The 19,897-nt window shown below is 44.8% G+C and overlaps 1 protein-coding gene across 3 annotated transcripts in view; it reads right to left on the bottom strand.

Annotated features, from left to right (window-relative positions):
* The window catches only part of BAG1 (BAG cochaperone 1), a 31,408-nt gene extending 11,810 nt beyond the window's left edge, over positions 1–19,598 (bottom strand). Inside the window, exons 1-8 of one of the 3 annotated variants that reach the window (XR_003429168.1) lie at positions 19,198–19,598; positions 17,752–17,880; positions 16,373–16,455; positions 14,740–14,853; positions 4,750–4,857; positions 3,764–3,826; positions 3,149–3,239; positions 1,156–1,240 (exon numbers count right to left, since the gene is read on the bottom strand). Coding sequence is in view for 2 of the 3 variants with exons in the window: in XM_027089014.1 (XP_026944815.1) it covers positions 3,150–3,239; positions 3,764–3,826; positions 4,750–4,857; positions 14,740–14,853; positions 16,373–16,455; positions 17,752–17,880; positions 19,198–19,234 (624 nt within the window). In the remaining variant the exon portion in view is untranslated. Of the gene's footprint in view, positions 1–941; positions 1,241–3,148; positions 3,240–3,763; positions 3,827–4,749; positions 4,858–14,739; positions 14,854–16,372; positions 16,456–17,751; positions 17,881–19,197 lie in introns of those variants that run through there. The other 2 variants (XM_027089013.1, XM_027089014.1) reach the window with 2 other exon arrangements.
* Positions 19,599–19,897: the final 299 nt, after the last annotated feature.

Raw genomic sequence — 19,897 nt, 5'->3', positions numbered from 1 at the left:
GGGGGAGGGGGAGAGGGAGAGAGGGAGAGAGGGAGAGAGGGAGAGAGAAAGAGAGAGAGAGAGAGAGAGAAAGAAAGAAAGAAAGAAAGAAAAGAAAAAAGAAAGAAGGAAACAGAGGCAGTTCCTCTCTGGTAGTGACATGCAATGAGATACAGACAGAAATTTCAGGCAGCATTTGTGTTCCTGGAGCCCAACTGCCCTTGAACTTCCCAAAGTTACATGAGATAACATCCTACCAACAAATTTTCTATTTCAACAATCTCTCTGGAATAGGTTTGTGGTGTTTTCAACTAAGAGTCCTGACTACCAGATGAAGAAGGGCTTCTCAGAGGGGATAAACTTTTTTTTTTTTTTTTTTTTTGCGGTACGTGGGCCTCTCACTGTTGTGGCCTCTCCCATTGCAGAGCACAGGCTCCGGACACGCAGGCTCAGCGGCCATGGCTCACAGGCCCAGCCGCTCTGCGGCATGTGGGATCTTCCCGGACCGGGGCACAAACCTACATCCCCTGCATCGGCAGGCGGACTCTCAACCACTGCGCCACCAGGGAAGCCTGAGGGGATAAACTTTAAGCTGTGCCTCGAAGGATAAGCAGAAATAATTGACTGAACAGAAAATGTGTGGGAGAATTCTTCCAACTCTGTGAGGCTGAAGGATGTTTGTGGGATCACAGAGCCCCATTTGTTCCCCTGCGGCAGGACTGATCATGTTATGCGCAAGTGGGCAACTGAGGTGTACTCTTTCCCTGTTCATAGGCAGAGATGCCCTGTAGATGTGCAGATCTATGTGAGTGGGCCGTGTTACTACCCTGCACATGTGCTGGGCAGCCCACCCTTAAATAAGACAGTGGCTAGCAGATGCTATAAATCCCAGTGCTGACGGAGCTTCAGTGGGTGAGTGCAGCAGTGGAAATTTCACTATTAATGTGTGCGGTCAACATTCATTCATTCTCCAAATATTTATTGAGCATCTAATATAAACCAGACAATCTGCTTGAAATACACTGTTAACAAGACAAAGAAGCTCCTTAACCCAAGGAACTCACAGTCTAGCATAAAGGCAAATATTAATCAAATAATCCCATAAATAAATCATCATAGACCATGATAAACGCTGTTTATCGTAAAAAGTCATGACAAACTGTGAGAGGATATCACCTGGAGGCTTGATGTTCTCAGACAGTAGTAGGTGAGGTTTCTCCATGAAGAGACGTTTACGTTCTGAAGCATGAACAGGAGTTGCCTAGCACAGGGGTAGGGGAAGGGGAAGGATGGCGTGGAGCTGTCCAAGCAGAGGAACAGCGTCTGCAAAGACCCCAGGGCGGGACAGGGCACAGAGCACCTGAAGGCCTGAACTAGACCAGAGTGGCTGACAGCAGAGAACAAACAGGAGAGTGGCCCGAGATGAGAAGGGAGCAGGGTACGGACCTTGGCCTCTGAGGTTTTTAAGCAGGGGACTGACATGGTAATTTGTGTACTTCATGATCACTCAGCTGCTCTGTGGAGAATGAACTGGAGAGGGCCAGAGGGGAGCTGCAGAGGCCAACATGGGAGATAAATAGAAGAAAAAGAGAAAATGAGAGGGTGTGAGCAACCCCATGTTAGTTGGGAGGCAAACTGGCAGAGATTAAGGACTTAGGCTCGGACTCAAGCTACCCAGTTTGTGTCCTGGCTTTGTCACTTACTCTGTGATTGTGAGCAAATTACCTGAGCTCATCTATAAAACAGGGATAGTATCTGTCTACCTCCTAGATTGTGTAAGGATTAAATGACCAATACACCTCAAGAACTTAGAGTGGTATCTGGCACACAGGAACGTGCTGGGGCTCAAGGCCACACAGCTACTACCTAGAAACAGAGAAATACTGGACTGCTCTGATTAAAGCTGGGGGTGGACGGGCCGGGCCCCAAGCCTCGTCCACTTGTCCACCCCTAACCACCACCTTGTCCTAGTCCCACACATACAGCCCTAAATGCCTGGGACTTCACAGACTCCCTCTCTGCCAAAGAAGGTTGACCTCAGAGTGGCCTGTTGGAAGCCTGTCTCCTGGGCACTGTGTGAAAAAACGGGGTGATGGCCGCTGACCTGTTTAAGCATTCCAGCACACAGGGCCACTCTCAACTTTATAACATAACTAGACTAGAACCTCAGAAGGCTTTTGCTTCCCATACTTCATCTACCAAAAGGAAAAAAAAGTCTAAACACTCTTCTGCTTGCTGACGTATATATAAACTGTTTTATTTTTTAAATAACAATGAAGGGGAAAAAGGCCACAAAACAGACAAAAACAGCCTCGAAGAACTCGAAGGACATGAAGGTCTCAGAAGGGTACGGTTAACAGAAATGCCTTTGAAGGAACTCCTGAGAAGTTTATGGTGGCCCTCACTACCTGCCTGCTTTATTATTCACTCTGTCTCTCTTCTCTGCCCCTCCTAAGCCATGGTTGTGACCCGGTTTTGAGCAGAGACTTAGTCAACTCTGGGCTGTAACCTCCTAGAGATCTGCTTGGGGACAAGGAAGCCCATGGATCAACCACAGGCCCCAGTCCAGGAGTGGCCCCGAGACCTCACGGCCTGTGACTGGTCAGGGTCACTGGGGGGTGAAGACAGGGTCTATGAACCCACAACCCAGCCAGCTGTTCCAGAATTAGGTCACAATGAGAGATACTTGGACTACCTGTGTGCCAAACACCTGTTCTCAGCCATTCCTAACATTCCTGACCAGATGTAGCCTCCTGGTGATTCTGGTTTACACAGATGGGACTATGGGATCATAAGGGCAAAAAGGCCTCATGTATCTGAAGACAGGATAGCTGATAAACCCAGAACTACCCCAGGACAAATGAGAGCTCTCACCAGCCCAAAGAAAGCATCCAAAGGTCAAAAAAGCTGGGAAGACTTGGGCAGAGGAGGCCCTCTCCAGACAAGGTGGGCTGCTGGACAGCACAGATATACACAGACGGAATGAGAAACTGACAGGTGCGCTAAGATTGCACAGACAAGTGTTCACTGAGAGCAGGTATAAGAGAAGGAAAACTTTCAATCAGCCAGTTGTCCCCAGCAGCCCCGGGGAAAGCACGTAACTTCTGTTCCAGAGAGTGCAGAGCTGGTGGAGCTGTTCTTCAAGGCAGCGCAGCCTTCTCCACCTCACCTCAGTCAGCCAAGGCCAAGTTAGTGGCCTGCAGTCGCTCCATCTCCTGGCAGATGCTCTGCTCCACTGTATCACATGCAGCTAGGAACGCCTACAAGGTAAATGCAGAGCAGTAAGGGCCCACTCGGGGCCAGGCACCCCTGCCAGCCCCACCTGCAAAAGGCTCTTTGCCCAGCCACTCTGGGGAACCCCTGGGCGACTGACTCAGGCTGAAACAGGTGTGCAGGGATGGAGATGGCCTGGACTCCAGAGGAAGGAGGGGGAGGTAGAGGAAGCACAGGACCAGGGCTTCTGACAGTGCTCTATGCCAACAACCCCCAAACGGTGCTGAGGACAGGAAGCCAGGCCACTGCAACTGCACGATTTCAGGGGGTCCTGTCCATCGGATCAGTATAACATGTCAGCCCTATCTGCTCTCCAGCCATCTTCCTTCTCAATTAGTTTAAATCCAAATTTAATTACAGGGACATGAAAGGAGCTCTTCTCTTAGGTTCTGGGTTCATGCTGAGATGTAACAACCAAAGAGAGGCCACACCACACTTGTACTCTACCCTACTTTGAACAGATACATGCACCAACACATTACACTTTGTGATGCCCTACCACACAACTCACCTGAATCTTTTTCACCAAACCCTTCCTTTTCATTCGACTGTCTTTGAAATTTTCTGGCAGAACCTATGGAAGAATAAGTTGACGTATAAATAATCCTCAGTGAAAATGACATAACACATCAGAAATACCTACAGTATACCGAACAGGCCACAGGTCACTAATGTGAATGACATGCATTTTCAGGAATCACTTCCCTGGATCTGTACCCTACATGGCCCTTCCCATGGCTCTCACCCCTATACAAGCTCCCTTTGTTCTTGGTGTTGGGGCCATAGATCTATAACATGGACTTTGTCCTCTCACTGTTTCCTGTACATGGATACCGTGCCCTGGCTGGACCATGAGCTCAGGGTGGCAGGAAAAGCACAGTGCTTTTTTGCTTCTTCTTTACCACCTCCCCCCAAGAATCCCAAGCAGAGTAGTTTAGGCTAGAGATATCATTACTGTGTCATCTCTAAGAGGGAGCGTGGCATCAATGATTCCCAACAGCCTCACAGGAGCTGGGTCTGACTGAATTCTGTACAGTTAATGAGCTCAGTGAAATGTCAGACACATGTGTTACGAAAGTTAAGCCCTGTGTTTCTCTAACCATGAGATCATGGACCATCCCAGCTTCCTGAGGATTAGATGCTACTGGCATACATAAATAAAAATAACAGGGACTTCCCTGGCAGTCCAGTGGTTAAGATTCTGCACTCCCAATGCAGGGGCATGGGTTCAATCCCTGATCGGGGAACTAAGATCCCACATGCCGTGGCCAAAATAAATAAATAAATACATAAATAATATGACAAAAGCCCTATGTTGGTGGGACAGGAGAAATCAGGAACCATCTTACCTTTCTGTGTATTCACCAAAGACCTAGCAGTGTCTGGTACGCAATAGGTGCTCAATACCCTCAGGCAGTGAGTGCGATACTGAAAGAGTGAAACTGACTGAAAAATAGTCAAAGGAAACTAGTTCTTCTCAGCTGAATATTTACTTACCAGTGTGTCAATCTCTTCCAAGATCTTCATAAACTGCCCGACTGTGGCTATTACTCTCCTGTCGAGTTTGCAGAGAGCTTCAGCTTGCAAATCCTTGGCCAGAAAACCCTGTGGAGGAATGATGCATTATTGCAAAGGTTCCTTGAGGCTGATGGAAAACTCCAAGCCAAGGCACTGATGAAGCAGCCACACCCTGAGTCCACATTCCCCAACAGGCTGGGCCAGACCTCAGGCCTGCAACTTCACCTCTTAGGAAAAACAGAAAAGCTGGCCCTGGGCCACTCCAAGCACTGTAGTAGGCTGCAGGCCATTACATGGTCTATCTTACACGGTCCACTGGGGTCACAAATGCCTGTGGAGGCCTGGCTCTGGTGAAGCCCCCAGTCACTAGTGTATACCTGCACACGAGAAGCAGACATTAAGAGCACAGGGTTTAGAGTTTGATAGGCCTGGGCTTCAACTCTGACTGCACTGTACTGGCTTGTGACCTTGAGCAAGTTCTTTACCTATCTGTGCCTCGGTGTTCTCATCTTTAAAATGGAGATCATGATACCCACACCCCAGAGGGTTACCATGAGGATAAAGAGAAATAATGTAGACCTTTAATAGAATTCCTGACACAGATGTATGTATGCTAACAAATGGCAGCACTTACATTATTTTTATTAAATTGTCTCTCTGTTTATTCACAATGCTTGGCCTAATGACCAGTTAGCTGGTGACAACAGGTGGACAGCAGGTATCTCTGAGGAAATAAAAGCCATAGGCTACAGATGCAGATTTGACAACATGTAGTATATATTAGCTGGCAATTCCAACTTAAAGAATTTATCCTACCAAAAAAATCGGAAATGGTCAAAAAAGATTTATGTCCGAGGACGTTCAAAGAAGCATTATGGCTTCAAGATGGCGGAGGAGTAAGACGTGGAGATCACAAATACATCAGAAATACATCTACATGTGGAACAACTCCTACAGAACACCTACTGAACGCTGGCAGAAGACCTCAGACTTCCCAAAAGGCAAGAAACTCCCCACGTACCTGGGTAGGGCAAAAGAAAAAAGAAAAAACAGAGACAAAAGAATAGGGACGGGACCTGCACCAGTGGGAGGGAGCTGTGAAGGAGGAAAGGTTTCCACACACTAGGAAGCCCCTTCACTGGCGGAGATGGGGGATGGTGGGGAGGGGAAGCTTCAGAGCCACGGAGGAGAGCGCAGCAACAGGGGTGCAGAGGGCAAAGCGGAGAGATTTCTGCGTAGAGGATCGGTGCTGACCAGCACTCACCAGCCCGAGAGGCTTGTCTGCTCACCCTCCAGGGTGGGCGGAGGCTGGGAGCTGAGGCTTGGGCTTTGGAGGTCAGATCCCAGGGAGAGGACTGGGGTTGGCTGCGTGAACACAGCCTGAAGGGGGCTAGTGCGCCCCAGCTAGCCGGGAGGGAGTCCGGGAAAAGTCTGGACATGCCTAAGAGTAAGGAGACCGTTGTTTCGGGGGTGCGCAAGGAGAGGGGATTCAGAGCACCGCGTAAACGAGCTCCAGAGACAGGCGTGAGCCGCGGCTATCAGCGCGCACCCCAGAGATGGGCATGAAACGCTAAAGCTACTGCTGCAGCCACCAAGAAGCCTGTGTGCAAGCACAGGTCACTATCCACACCTCCCTTCCGGGGAGCCTGTGCCGCCCGCCACTGCCAGGGTCCCGGGATCCAGGGACAACTTCCCCGGGAGAACGCACAGCGCGCCTCAGGCTGGTGCAACATCACTCTGGCCTCTGACGCCGCAGGCTTGCCCCGCATCCGTACCCCTCCCTCCCCCCGTCCTGAGTGAGCCAGAGCCCACTAATCAGCTTCTCCTTTAACCCCGTCCTGTCTGAGCGAAGAACAGACGCCCTCCAGCGACCTACACGCAGAGGCGGGGCCAAATCCAAAGCTGAACCCCAGGAGCTGTGCGAACAAAGAAGAGAAAGGGAAATCTCTCCCAGCAGCCTCAGGAGCAGTGGACTAAATCTCCACAATCAACCTCATGACCCTGCATCTGTGGAATACCTGAATAGACAACGAATCATCCCAAAATTGAGGCGGTCGACTTTGGGAGCAACTGTAGACTTGGGGTTTGCTGTCTGCATTTAATTTGTTCCTGGTTTTATGTTTATCTTAGTTTAGTATTTAGAGTTTATTATCATTGGTAGATTTGTTTATTGATTTGGTTGCTTTCTTCTTCCTTTTTTTTTTCTTTTTTTAAAATATATAGATACATTTTTTTTTTCCTTTTTCTCTTTTTGTGAGTGTGTATGTGTATGCTTCTGTGTGTGATTTTGTCTGTATAGCTTTGCTTTTACCATTTGTCCTAGGGTTCTAGCTGTCCATTTTTTTTTTTTGTATAGTTTTTAGCGCTTGTTATCACTGGTGGATTTGTTTTTTGGTTTGGTTGCTCTCTTCTTTCTTTCCTTCTTTCTTCTCTCTCTTTTTTTTTTTACTACTTTTTAATTTTTAATAATTATTTTTTATTTTAATAACTTTCTTTTCTTTCCTTCCTTTCTTTCTTTTTTTCTCCCTTTTCTTCTGAGCCATGTGGCTGACAGGGTCTTGGTGCTCCGGTCGGGTGTCAGGCCTCTGCCTCTGAGGTGGGAGAGCCAAGTTCAGGACACTGGTGCACCAGAGACCTCCCAGCTCCTTGTAATATCAAATGGTGAAAGCTTTCCCAGAGATCTCCATCTCAACACTAAGACCCAGCTCCGCTCAATGACCAGCAAGCTACAGTGCTGAACACCCTATGCCAAACAACTAGCAAGACAGGAACACAACCCCATCCATTAGCAGAGAGTCTGCATAAAATCATAATAAGGTCACAGACACCCCAAAACACGGTCTTGCCCACCAGAAAGACAAGATCCAGCCTCGTCCACTAGAACACAGGCACTAGTCCCCTCCACCAGGAAGCCCACACAACCCACTGAACCAACCTTAGCCACTGGGGGCAGACACCAAAAACAGCGGGAACTATGAACCTGAAGCCTGCGAAAAGGAGACCCCAAACACAGTAAGTTAAGCAAAATGAGAAGACAAAGAAACACACAGCAGATGAAGAAGCAAGGTAAAAACCCATCAGACCAAACAAATGAAGAGGAAATAGGCAGTCTACCTGAAAAAGAATTCAGAGAAATGATAGTAAAGATGATCCAAAATCTTGGGAATAGGATGGAGAAAATACAAGAAACGTTTAACAAGGACTAGGAGACCTAAACAGCAAACAAACAATGATGAACAACACAATAAATGAAATTTAAGATTCTCTACAAGGAATCAATAGCAGAATAACTGAGGCAGAAGAATGGATAAGTGACCTGGAAGATAAAATAGTGGAAATAACTACCTCTGAGCAGAATAAAGAAAAAAGAATGAAAAGAATTGAGGACAGGGCTTCCCTGGTGGCACAGTGGTTGAGAGTCCGCCTGCCGATGCAGCGGGCACTGGTTCGTGCCCCGGTCTGGGAAGACCCCACATGCCATGGAGCAGCTGGGCCTGTGAGCCATGGCTGCTAAGCCTGCGCGAACGGAGCGTGTGCTCCGCAATGGGAGAGGCCACAACAGTGAGAGGGGCCCGCGTACCACAAAAAAGAAAGGAAAAAAAAGAACTGAGGACAGGCTTAGAGACCTCTGGGACAATATTAAATGCACCAACAGGGCTTCCCTGATGGCGCAGTGGTTAAGAATCTGCCTGCCAGTGCAGGGGTCATGGGTTCGAGCCCTAGTTGGGGAAGATCCCACATGCCATGGAGCAACTATGCCTGTGTGCCACAACTACTGAGCCTGTGCTCTAGAGCCCACAAGCCACGACTGCTGAGCCTGTGTGCCACAACTACTGAAGCCCGTGCGCCTAGAGCCAGTGCTCTGCAGCAAGAAAAGCCACTGCCATAAGAAGCCTACGCACTGCAACAAAGAGTAGCTCCCGCTGGCAGCAACTAGAGAAAGCCCGCGCACAGCAACGAACACACAACACAGCCAAACATAAAAAAATAAATTAATTAAAAAAAAAACGCACCAACATTCGAATTATAGGGGTCCCAGAAGAAGAAGAGAAAAAGAAAGGGACTGAAAAAATATTTGAAGAGGGTATAGTTGAAAACTTCCCTAATACGGGAAAGGAAATAGTCAAGTCCAGGAAGTGCAAAGAGTCCCATACAGAATAAACCCAAGGAGAAACATGCCAAGACACACATTAATCAAACTACCTAAATTAAACACAAAGGAAAACTATTAAAAGCAGGGAAAAACAACAAATAACATACAAGGGAATCCCCATAAGGTTAACAGCTGATCTTTCAGCAGAAACTCTACAAACTAGAAGGGAATGGCAGGACATATTTAAAGTGATGAAAGGGAAAAACCTACAACCAAGATTGCTCTACCCAGGAAGGATCTCATTCAGATTTGATGGAGAAATTAAAACCTTTACAGACAAGCAAAAGCTAAGAGAATTCAGCACCACCAAACCAGGTTTACAACAAATGCTAAAGGAACTTCTCTAAGCAGGAAACACAAGAGAAGGAGAAGACCTACAATAACAAACCCAAAACAATTAAGAAAATGGTAATAGGAACAAACATATCGATAATTACCTTAAATGTAAATGGATTAAATGCTCCAACCAAAAGACACAGACTGGCTGAATGGATACAAAAACAAGACCCATATATATGCTGTCTACAAGAGACCCACTTCAGACCTAGGGACACATACAGACTGAAAGTGAGGGGATGGAAAATGATATTCCATGCAAATAAAAATCAAAAGAAAGCTGGAGTAGCAAGTCTCATATCAGATAAAACAGACGTTAAAATAAAGACTATTATAAGAGACAAGGACACTACATAATGATCAAGGGATCAATCCAAGAAGAAGATATAACAATTGTAAATATTTATGCACCCAACATAGGAGCACCTCAGTACATAAGGCAAATGCTAACAGCCATAAAAGGGGAAATTGACAGCAACACAATCACAGTAGGGGACTTTAACACCACACTTACACAAATGGACAGATCATCCAAACAGAAAACAAATAAGGAAACACAAGCTTTAGATGACACATTAAACAAGATGGACTTAATTGATATTTATAGGACATTCCATCCAAAAACAAAAGAATACACTTTCTTCTCAAGTGCTCATGGAACATTCTCCAGGATAGATCATATCTTGGGTCACAAATCAAGCCTTGGTAAATTTAAGAAAATTGAAATCATATCAAGTGTCTTTTCCAACCACAAAGCTATGAGACTAGATAACAATTACAGGAAAAAAAATCTGTAAAAAATACAAGTATATGGAGACTAAACAATACACTACTTAATAACCAAGAGATCACTGAAGAAATCAAAGAGGAAATCAAAAAATACCTAGAAACAAATGACAATGAAAACACGACTATCCCAAACCTATGGAATGCAGCAAAAGCAGTTCTAAGAGGGAAGTTTACAGCAATACAATCCTACCTCAAGAAAAAAGAAACATCTCAAATAAACAACCTAACCTTACACCTAAAGTAATTAGAGAAAGAAGAACGAAAAAACTCCCAAAGTTAGCAGAAGGAAAGAAATCATAAAGATCACAACAGAAATAAATGAAAAAGAAATGAAGGAAACAATGGCAAACATCAATAAAATTAAAAGCTGGTTGTTTGAGAAGATAAACAAAATTGAAAAACCATTAGCCAGACTCAACAAGAACAAAAGGGAGAAGACTCAAATCAATAGAATTAGAAATGAAAAGGGAGAAGTATCAACTGACACTGCAGAAATACAAAGGATCATGAGAGATTACTACAAGCAACTCTATGCCAATAAAATGGACAAGCTGGAAGAAATGGACAAATTCTTAGAAAAGCACAACCTTCTGAGACTGATCCAGAAAGAAATAGAAAATATGAACAGACCATTCACAAGCACTGAAATTGAGACTGTGATTAAAAATCTTCCAACAAACAAAAGCCCAGGACCAGATGGCTTCACAGGTGAATTCTATCAAACATTTAGAGAAAAGCTAACACCTGTGCTTCTCAAACTCTTCCAAAATATAGCAGAGGGAGGAACACTCCGAAACTCATTCTACGAGGCCCCCATCACCCTGATACCAAAATGAGACAAAGATGTCACAAAGAAAGAAAACTACAGGCCAATATCACTGATGAACATAGATGCAAAAATCCTCAACAAAATACTAGCAAACAAAATCCAATAACACATGAAAAGGATCATACACCATGATCAAGTGGGGTTTATCCCAGGAATGCAAGGATTCTTCAATATACACAAATCAATTAATGTGATATACCATATTAACAAATTGAAGGATAAAAACCATATGATCATCTCAATAGATGAAGAAAAAGCTTTTGACAAACTTCAACACCCATTTATGATAAAAACCCTCCAGAAAGAAGGCATAGAGGGAACTTACCTCAACATAATAAAGGCCATATATGACAAACCCACAACCAACATCGTTCTCAATGGTGAAAAACTGAAACGATTTCCGCTAAGATCAGGAACAAGACAAGGTTGCCCACTCTCACCACCTTTCTTCAACATAATTTTGGAAGTTTTAGCCATAGTAATGAGAGAAGAAAAGGAAATAAAAGGAATCCAAATTGCAAAGGAAGAAGTAAAGCTGTCACTGTTTGGAGATGACATGATACCGTACGTAGAAAATCCTAAAGATGCTACCAGAAAACTGCTAGAGATAATCAATGAATTTGGTAAAGTAGCAGGATACAAAATTAATGCACAGAAATCTCTTGCATTCCTACACACTAATGATGAAAAATGTGAAAGAGAAATTAAGGAAAAACGTCCATTTACCATTGCACCAAAAAGAATAAAATACCTAAGAATAAACCTACCTAAGGAGACAAAAGACCTGTATGCAGAAAACTATAAGACACTGATGAAGTAAATTAGAGATGATACGAAGAGATGGAGAGATATACCATGTTCTTGGATTGGAAGAATCAATATTGTGAAAATGACTATACTACCCAAAGCAATCTACAGATTCAACACAATCCCTATCAAACTACCAACGGCACTTTTCACAGAACTAGAACAAAAAGTTTCACAATTTGTATGGAAACACAAAAGACCCCGAATAGCCAAAGCAATCTTGAGAAAGAAAAACGGAGCTGGAGGAATCAGGCTCCCGGACTTCAGACTATACTACAAAGCTACAGTAATCAAGACAGTATGGTACTGGCACAAAAACAGAAACACAGATCAATGGAACAGGATACAAAGCCCAGAGATAAACCCATGCACGTATGGTTACCTTATCTTTGATAAAGGAGGCAAGAATATACAATGGAGAAAAGACAGCCTCTTTGATAAGTGGTGCTGGGAAAACCGGACAGGTACATGTAAAAGAATGAAATTAGAACACTCCCTAACACCATACACAAAAATAAACTCAAATGGATTAAAGACCTAAATGTAAGGCCAGACACTATCAAACTCTTAGAGGGAAACATAGGCAGAACACTCTATGATATAAATCACAGCAAGATCCTTTTTGACCCACCTCCTAGCGAAATGGAAATAAAAACAAAAATGAACAAATGGGACCTAATGAAACTTAAAAGCTTTTGCACAGCAAAGGAAACCATAAACAAGACGAAAAGACAACCCTCAGAATGGGAGAAAATATTTGCAAATGAAGCAACTGACAAAGGATTGATCCCCCAAATTTACAAGCAGCTCATGTAGCTCAATATCAAAAAAACAAACAACCCAACCCAAAAATGGGCAGAAGACCTAAACAGACATTTCTCCAAAGAAGATATACAGATTGCCAACAAACACATGAAAGGATGCTCAACATCACTAATCATTAGAGAAATGCAAATCAAAACTACAATGAGGGGGCTTCCCTGGTGGTGCAGTGGTTGAGAGGCCGCCTGCCGATGCAGGGGACACGGGTTCGTGCCCTGGTCCGGGAAGATCCCACATGCTGCGGAGTGGCTGGGCCAGTGAGCCATGGCCGCTAAGCCTGCGTGTCCAGAGCCTGTGCTCCGCAACGGGAGAGGCCACAACAGTGAGAGGCCCGCGTACCGCAAAAAAAAAAAAAAAAAAATCTACAAACAATAAATGCTGGAGAGGGTGTGGAGAAAAGGGAACCCTCTTGCACTGTTGGTGGGAAGGTAAATTGATAGAGCCACTATGGAGAACAGTATGGAGGTTCCTTAAAAAACTAAAAATAGAACTACCATAGGAGCCAGTAATCCCACTACTGGGCATGTACCCTGAGAAAACCAGAATTCAAAAAGAGTCATATACCACAGTATTTACTGCAGCTCTATTTACAATAGCCAGGACATGGAAGCAACCTAAGTGTCCATCGACAGATGAATGGATAAAGAAGATGTGGCACATATATACAATGGAATATTACTCAGCCATAAAAAGTAAATAAATCGAGTTATTTGTAGTGAGTTGGATGGACCTAGAGTCTGTCATACAGAGTGAAGTCAGAATGAGAAAAAGAAATACCATATGCTAAAACATATACATATAAGGAATCTAAAAAAAAAAAAAAGATGGCTCTGAAGAACCTAGGGGCAGGACAGGAATAAAGATGCAGATGTAGAGAATGGACTTGAGGACATGGGGAAGGGGAAGGTTAAGCTGGGACGAAGTGGCATGGACTTATATATACTACAAAATGTAAAGTAGATAGCTAGTGGGAAGCAGCCGCATAGCACAGGGAGATCAGCTCGGTGCTTTGTGACCACCCAGAGGGGTGGGGTAGGGAAGGTGGGAGGGAGACAGAGGAGGGAGGAGATACGGGGATATGGGTATATGTATAGCTTATTCACTTTGTTATAAAGCAGAAACTAGCACACCACTATAAAGCAATTATACTCCAATAAAGATGTTAAAAAAAAAAAGGAAGCACTATACATAATGGTAAAATAACATTAGGTGATGAATAATAGAGAATTGGTTAGGTAAACCATGATCCATTCATATGATGAAATAAATACTATGGAAGTTTTGAAAAGTATGACCTTTTTTTTTCCAGTCAAAACATTTTTTCTTTATTTAGGTATAGTTGATTTACAATACTGTGTTCGTTTCAGGTATACAGCAAAGTGATTTGGTTACATATGATCATTTTTAATGACATGGGAAAATGTTCAATTTTTTAAACCAATAAAGGAACAATTTACAAACAAAGTGTACCTAACATTATACCAATTCTTTTAAGATGAAAAAATAGATTCCAGTTTTTAGTAATGATTATCTTTGAGTTGGGGGTCTTACAGGTAATTATTATTTTTCATATTAGTGCCCATGTTTTCTTAAAAGCTATGTACAATCAGCATGTATTACTTTTGTAATTAAAACACAAACATACATCTATAAATGTTATAAAATGAAGGGATCATAAATAAGTATGTGCTTTGGGGCTGTGTCTCATCCTTATTTGGTTTCAGTACTCCACCTCTAATACTATAAGGAATTGAATAGGATGACCCCTATGCCCACCCCAAGATCATGGTCAACTTGGACCTTCTATGAATCCACACAATGTTCTTTGCCTTGCCAAATACATTATAGCTGACTAGACTGAGAGAAGCTACTTATTCTATTTTAGACACATGATCCTAGCACAGCAGGTGTTCTCCTAGGAGCACAAATGGATGCTGGCTGGGGTTTGGAAATAACAGTGTTGATAACACTTACAAAGCACTTAGTATATGTCAGGCTCAAATTATGTAATTTAATCCCCACAACAGCCCTAAGAGGGAGGTACCATCATTACTCCCTTTTTACAGATGAGGAACCTGAGACAAAGGCAAACTTGCCCACAGTAACAGAAAGGATAGAGCCAGGGTCTGAACCCAGGGAGTCTGACAACAAAGTCCGCCCTTGTAACCACATATTTGTATCTCCAGAGAATTCTCATAGAAGGCAGAACGACAAAGTCCACGGAGAGGGTTACCTGCTGGATTCCAGTAAGCTCTTTACTCAACTCTTCCAGTTGGTCAGCTATCTTCTCCACAGACTTCTCCAAATCTTTCAACTTCTTTATTTCAACTTCTTCCTCTCGACTGTTCTAAAATGTTTAAGAATAAAATGAAGTCAAGAATTTTTTTTCTGTCAGGAAAAAAAAATCTGACCACAATTGGGTTAAACCACTGACCTAGAAAAAATCGTCTTAACTCTGTTGCTTCTTAGAAGGCAAGCTGGAGGGTTATACATGAAGGTTTTCTATCTACAAAGACTCTAGACTAGATAGAGAGAAGGTATCAGGTACACATTCTGGCAAGAGAGCCCTGACGGCTTGGGTTCAGAGAACAAAGCTGATCCATGTGCCAGATTCAACCTCAGCCTGGGGCTGATTACCAACAGATTCCGGACTGAAGCCTGGAGTGTTAACAAGTTACAGTGAATGCCTGTGAGGAGTCCAGAACGGTGAGACAGGTGGAATTCTACCCTTCCTTTAAATGGAATTCCTGAGCTCTCTCATTCAATATGATGATGATGATGAATACTTTTACTGAGCATCCCCTGTATGCCAGGTTTCATCTTAAGCACTTCACCTGTATTACTGTTTAAGCCTTACCACAATCCAGTGAAGGAGGTACTGTTTCAGATGATGAAATTGAGGTTACCGTAAAGTAACTTAAGGTTACACAGCCCAAAATAGGTAGAAGAGACTTAAATTGGACTTGGCTCCACATACTCCAGGACAGCTCCAACTGAGGGTCCTAAAGCTTCTTCAAACTCAACTCTTGGGTTCTGCTCATTGCCCATCACCATTCTCCCTGACCCTTGAGCAAGAAATCTCTAGATTATTTCCCCTTCTCTCACCTTAATTGGTAGCCAGCAGCTTCCTGCTTTTACACTACCCTAAATTGTTCACATTCTTCTTTGTGGCCAAATCCTGAGTGCCAGTCTCCTGACAGTTCCAAGTCTGGAGTAGACTTTCCGTGCCTCCACTTTGCTAATCTCTGCCCTCTCTCCGCTCTGAATCAGCCACCTCACTCGAAGTAAGGGAACTTCACAGGACCAACAATTCCACTGTGTCACAATGCAGGGCTGGCTATGGCCCTCTCTCATCACCCCAGGGCCTACTTTTCTCACCAACTGGCTTTTTCTCCATCACCTCTTTAGTCTGAACCTTTCTTTCCAGCCAAAGAGGGTTTATCCTTATGTGAGATTTTGGTAAAAAGAATGGTTAAAGGAAGAGAGGCTCCTGAAGTTTGCAGAGTACTTATTTTTAAAATCTACAGGTTTATTCTAACAAAAACGCTCTCTTGCAAATCCCCCTCCAAGTGAGTAGGGACTGCCTCAGGCACTATTTTAACCAGACTGATTCCACCACCAACACAAAAGCCACATTACTGAGGCAGCATAACCACTCCTAATTCCCAGAGTGAAAGCCCTAAACAACAGGAGCTGGAGGGTGTGAGAACTGGTGACTCCAGGGAACAAAGAGACTACATTTGTTTAGAGAGCACTACTTCACCAGTGCCAACCTTGGCTCCCCGACTTGGCCTTCTAAACAGAAACATGCATAAAAGACCTTCGTCATTTGATTCTGAGGTATTCTGGTGGAAAAAGCAACTTACCTTTTTCCCAATTAACATGACCCGGCAACCATTTTGTATTCCAAGTGCTGACAATGGCGTCTCCATTTCTTTCAGAGATTTTCCTGAACAAAGAAGAAAGTGATGTCAGGTTGCAACAACTGCACAACAGTGAAAACAGATTTCAGCAAGGGTACAGGAAGTAGTGTGTTCACTAATAAGAAGAGGATGAATTGGTATAAGCTTTTTAGAAGGTTTCTTGACCCAGTAACTTCATTTTAGATATTTACCCTAACACATAACTGGACATGTGCCTGCACAATAACTGTTATACAATAACTATTATTCATAATATTGAGAAACTGGAAAGAGCCCAAAATTCAGGAATAGGGGACTGATTAACTATACATCAGTACAACAGAAGACTTTGTAGGCATCAAAGCTCATTTTTTTCAGGAAACTTCAATGCCATAATACATGTTGATGACCCAGTGTTATAAGAAGATCACTAGAAATGATCCTAGTTTTGTCAACTAAAAAAAAAAGCCACAAATGAGAACCCACACTTTGGGATGCCAGGACAAACAAACAAAAAGAGGCTGGACGGAAATATATTGAATTGTTATGAGGGGTTTTATCCAGGAGAACATTTTCTTTTTTGTGCTTTCCTCTATTTTCAAACATGGATTTCTATTGCCTTTATAATTCTAAAATGAAACGTTTTTAAAAAGAAAAGACAAGGAGCTGTACTATGAAGTACAAATATAAATGCTTCCCATCACTAAATTTTTTATGACTGGCACCAAATGGGATACATTTAGCCTCATCAGATACCAGAATAATGGGTTCCCATGGGAATGGGAAGACCAGAGAATGGGGATGGGAGTGGGTGTGTCCTGGCAGAAATCAGCATCATCCACTGGGCCTGCCACATCCAGGCCCTGGTAAGTTTGTTCAATACCTTCTCTGTGCCAGCACTATGCCAAGCATTGGACACATAGCAGCATCTCTGCCCTTGTGGAGTTTGTTATTGTATTAGAGAAATCAGATGTTCAGTGACTATGAAGACAATTATTTAATAGGAATTTCAGTACAAGTTATGCAAAAGTGGTAGGGAGTGCCATCTGAACACAATGGGAAGAGGATCTAACTTGGCCAGGGAAGACTGCCCATGTGCTTCATCAAAAATGGTAATATTTCTGTCACCTTCGTGTGACTTCAACTCTAATACCTGTTCAAATGTTTGCAAGTGTCCAGTGCATAGTAGGTCCTCAATACATATTTGTTGAAGTGATGAATAAATTAACAAGCAGATAAGAATTGTCCTAGTTTCGAAACTGAGAGTTTCTATTATTAAAGTTAAGCGGTTTTAAATAGGCCTTTTAGCAATGAGGGCTCAAAGCTGGAAGAGAAATACCTACCCTTAAATATGAGTTTCTGAAAAGGCAGCGGGACCCCTGTGGCCTCTTCAACAACCTGGGCCAGGTCTTGGACAATTGGTTCACTACAGCCTTCTTGCGGGATAACTTGAAGATCGTGCTTCTCATTGCCTGGGGAGAGAGAAAAGTGTTGAAGAAAACTCTTTCACACAAACCAATATAGGCTGACACTTTATTTACCCAGCCTTCAAGGCCTGCTCAAGGATTTTTGTTTCCTTTATTATAGTAACTAACAATATCAGTGATATCAGCTAACATTTTAAGCACTTAACATGCATAAGGGGCTGACTAGGCTCATTTCCTGCATGATCTTATTTAATTCTCAGAACAACCCCATGAAGTAGGTACTACCTATTATTCCCCATTTCACGGATAAGCAAACTATGAGTTCAGTCCAATTAAGACCTGCCTAATGAGACCCAACTCTAGAATTAGAACTTGACCTCAGATCTATCTGATTTCAAAGTCCGTGCCTTTCTTCACAAGCCATCTGCATCCTGTGGCCTGACTGTCCTCTACTCTGTGTTGTACTGGGCAAGGTACTATTTTTGTCTCCTTTGCTGTAATGGGTAAGGAAATGTTTTTCCTCCAGGTCTCTCCCACTGGGGACACCTCGGCACATACATGGTTGGTGCCCAGTGAATAGACAAATGAATAAACTCAAACAGCAGAAATTCCTTTTCGAAGCAGAGGTGCTAATTCTTTTCTGGGTATGTGGACAATGAGGTAGCCTGTGCCGGTGCATCATGCCAAGCCTTAAGCCTACTCAACAGCCACATGTAGTGAGTGGGACAGGTGTTACCAACTCTGCTTCTAATGTGAAGTAGAAAGCAGCTGCCTAGAAAGGAGACATCCCAAGGTCACTTAAACCTGATTTATCTAGAATCCTGGTCACCAGATTCCGAGGCCCTGGGGTCTCCCCTAATTGGTCCTGAGGAAACCTCATGGACTCAGCTATCTGGAGAACTCGACACAGAACTTTGTCTAGTTCTGTGTCAACTCCAAAAGTAGGCAGACCCAAAGGGTGCCCAGAGTGTACGCTTGAACCCAGGGCTCACTCAAAAAGCAGACAAGAGTTCAGACTCTCGCACACACGTAGGTGTCCAGACACACAACAGTCATACACAACATGGCTAAAAAGAGCCAGGCACAAAGACCTACAATAACTACGCAGGCACACACTAACACATACAACCAGGACCACGATGTGAAGCACGGACATCGAGGATCTAACAAATGGCCTGAGACAAAACACACCAGCCACATGCAAAGGTGTGCTGAACAGAAGATCCGTACAAAAGCCGGCCCCACGGACACAAACCAGATCCCACGCTTCCGGACGCCAGAAGAACACAAGGACACACGCTTCGGGAGGGCACGTGGCCAAACCCACAGACCCCCGCCAGACTTTTCGCAGCCCGCGCTCACTGTGGGTGACGGTTACGCTGAGCCCGGCTGCCGCCATTTCCTCGCTCCGGGCCACCTCTTCACTTAGGGCCACCTCTTCGCTTCCGACCGCCTCTTCGCTCCGGGACCCCTCTTCGCTCCGGGTCACCTCTTCGCTCCGGGTCACCTCTTCGCTCCGGGCCGAGCGAGGCCGTGCTTTCTTCTTCACCCGCGGCCTGCGAACGCAGGCGGCGGCGCCCCTGGTGGATCCGGCACGCCCTCTGGTCACACTCCGGACGGCTGATCGCTGGGAGGGAGGCGGACCGCGCTCGGCTGGGGGCACCGACTGGCGCGGCTCCCGGCCCAGCCGAGGGGCGCGCCGCCGGGGGCCCAGCCGCTCCCGGTCGCCTCGCGATCTCCGAGCGCCGCCGCGCTCCGCCAGACCCGCGCTAGTAGCCCACCCAGCGGTGGAGGCTGAGCGCGGCGCCCCGCGACCCCGCCCGGCTACTTCCACGCTCCGCCCGGGCCTGCCGGCCCCGCCCCTCGGAGCAGCCCTGCTCCCGCCAGGCTCTATTCCGCTACCGCCGCCCCGGGCCCCACCCACTCAGCCGAGGCCCCGCCCGGCTTATGAGGCCACGCCCACGCCCGCCACCGAGGCCACGCCCCCTGCTGACTCGGTCTATCACCTCCAACCTCCTGCAGTTCTTCCCCGGAAGACCGAGCTGAAAATCCGGAAAAAGGA

Source organism: Aethalodelphis obliquidens, unplaced genomic scaffold (assembly GCF_003676395.1).
Source record: "Aethalodelphis obliquidens isolate GAN/ISIS:26980383/991018 unplaced genomic scaffold, ASM367639v1 scaffold64, whole genome shotgun sequence".
Lineage (NCBI taxonomy): Eukaryota > Metazoa > Chordata > Mammalia > Artiodactyla > Delphinidae > Aethalodelphis > Aethalodelphis obliquidens.
Note: the sequence above shows the minus strand (reverse complement) of the source record. Positions and strands in the feature narration are given on the sequence as shown.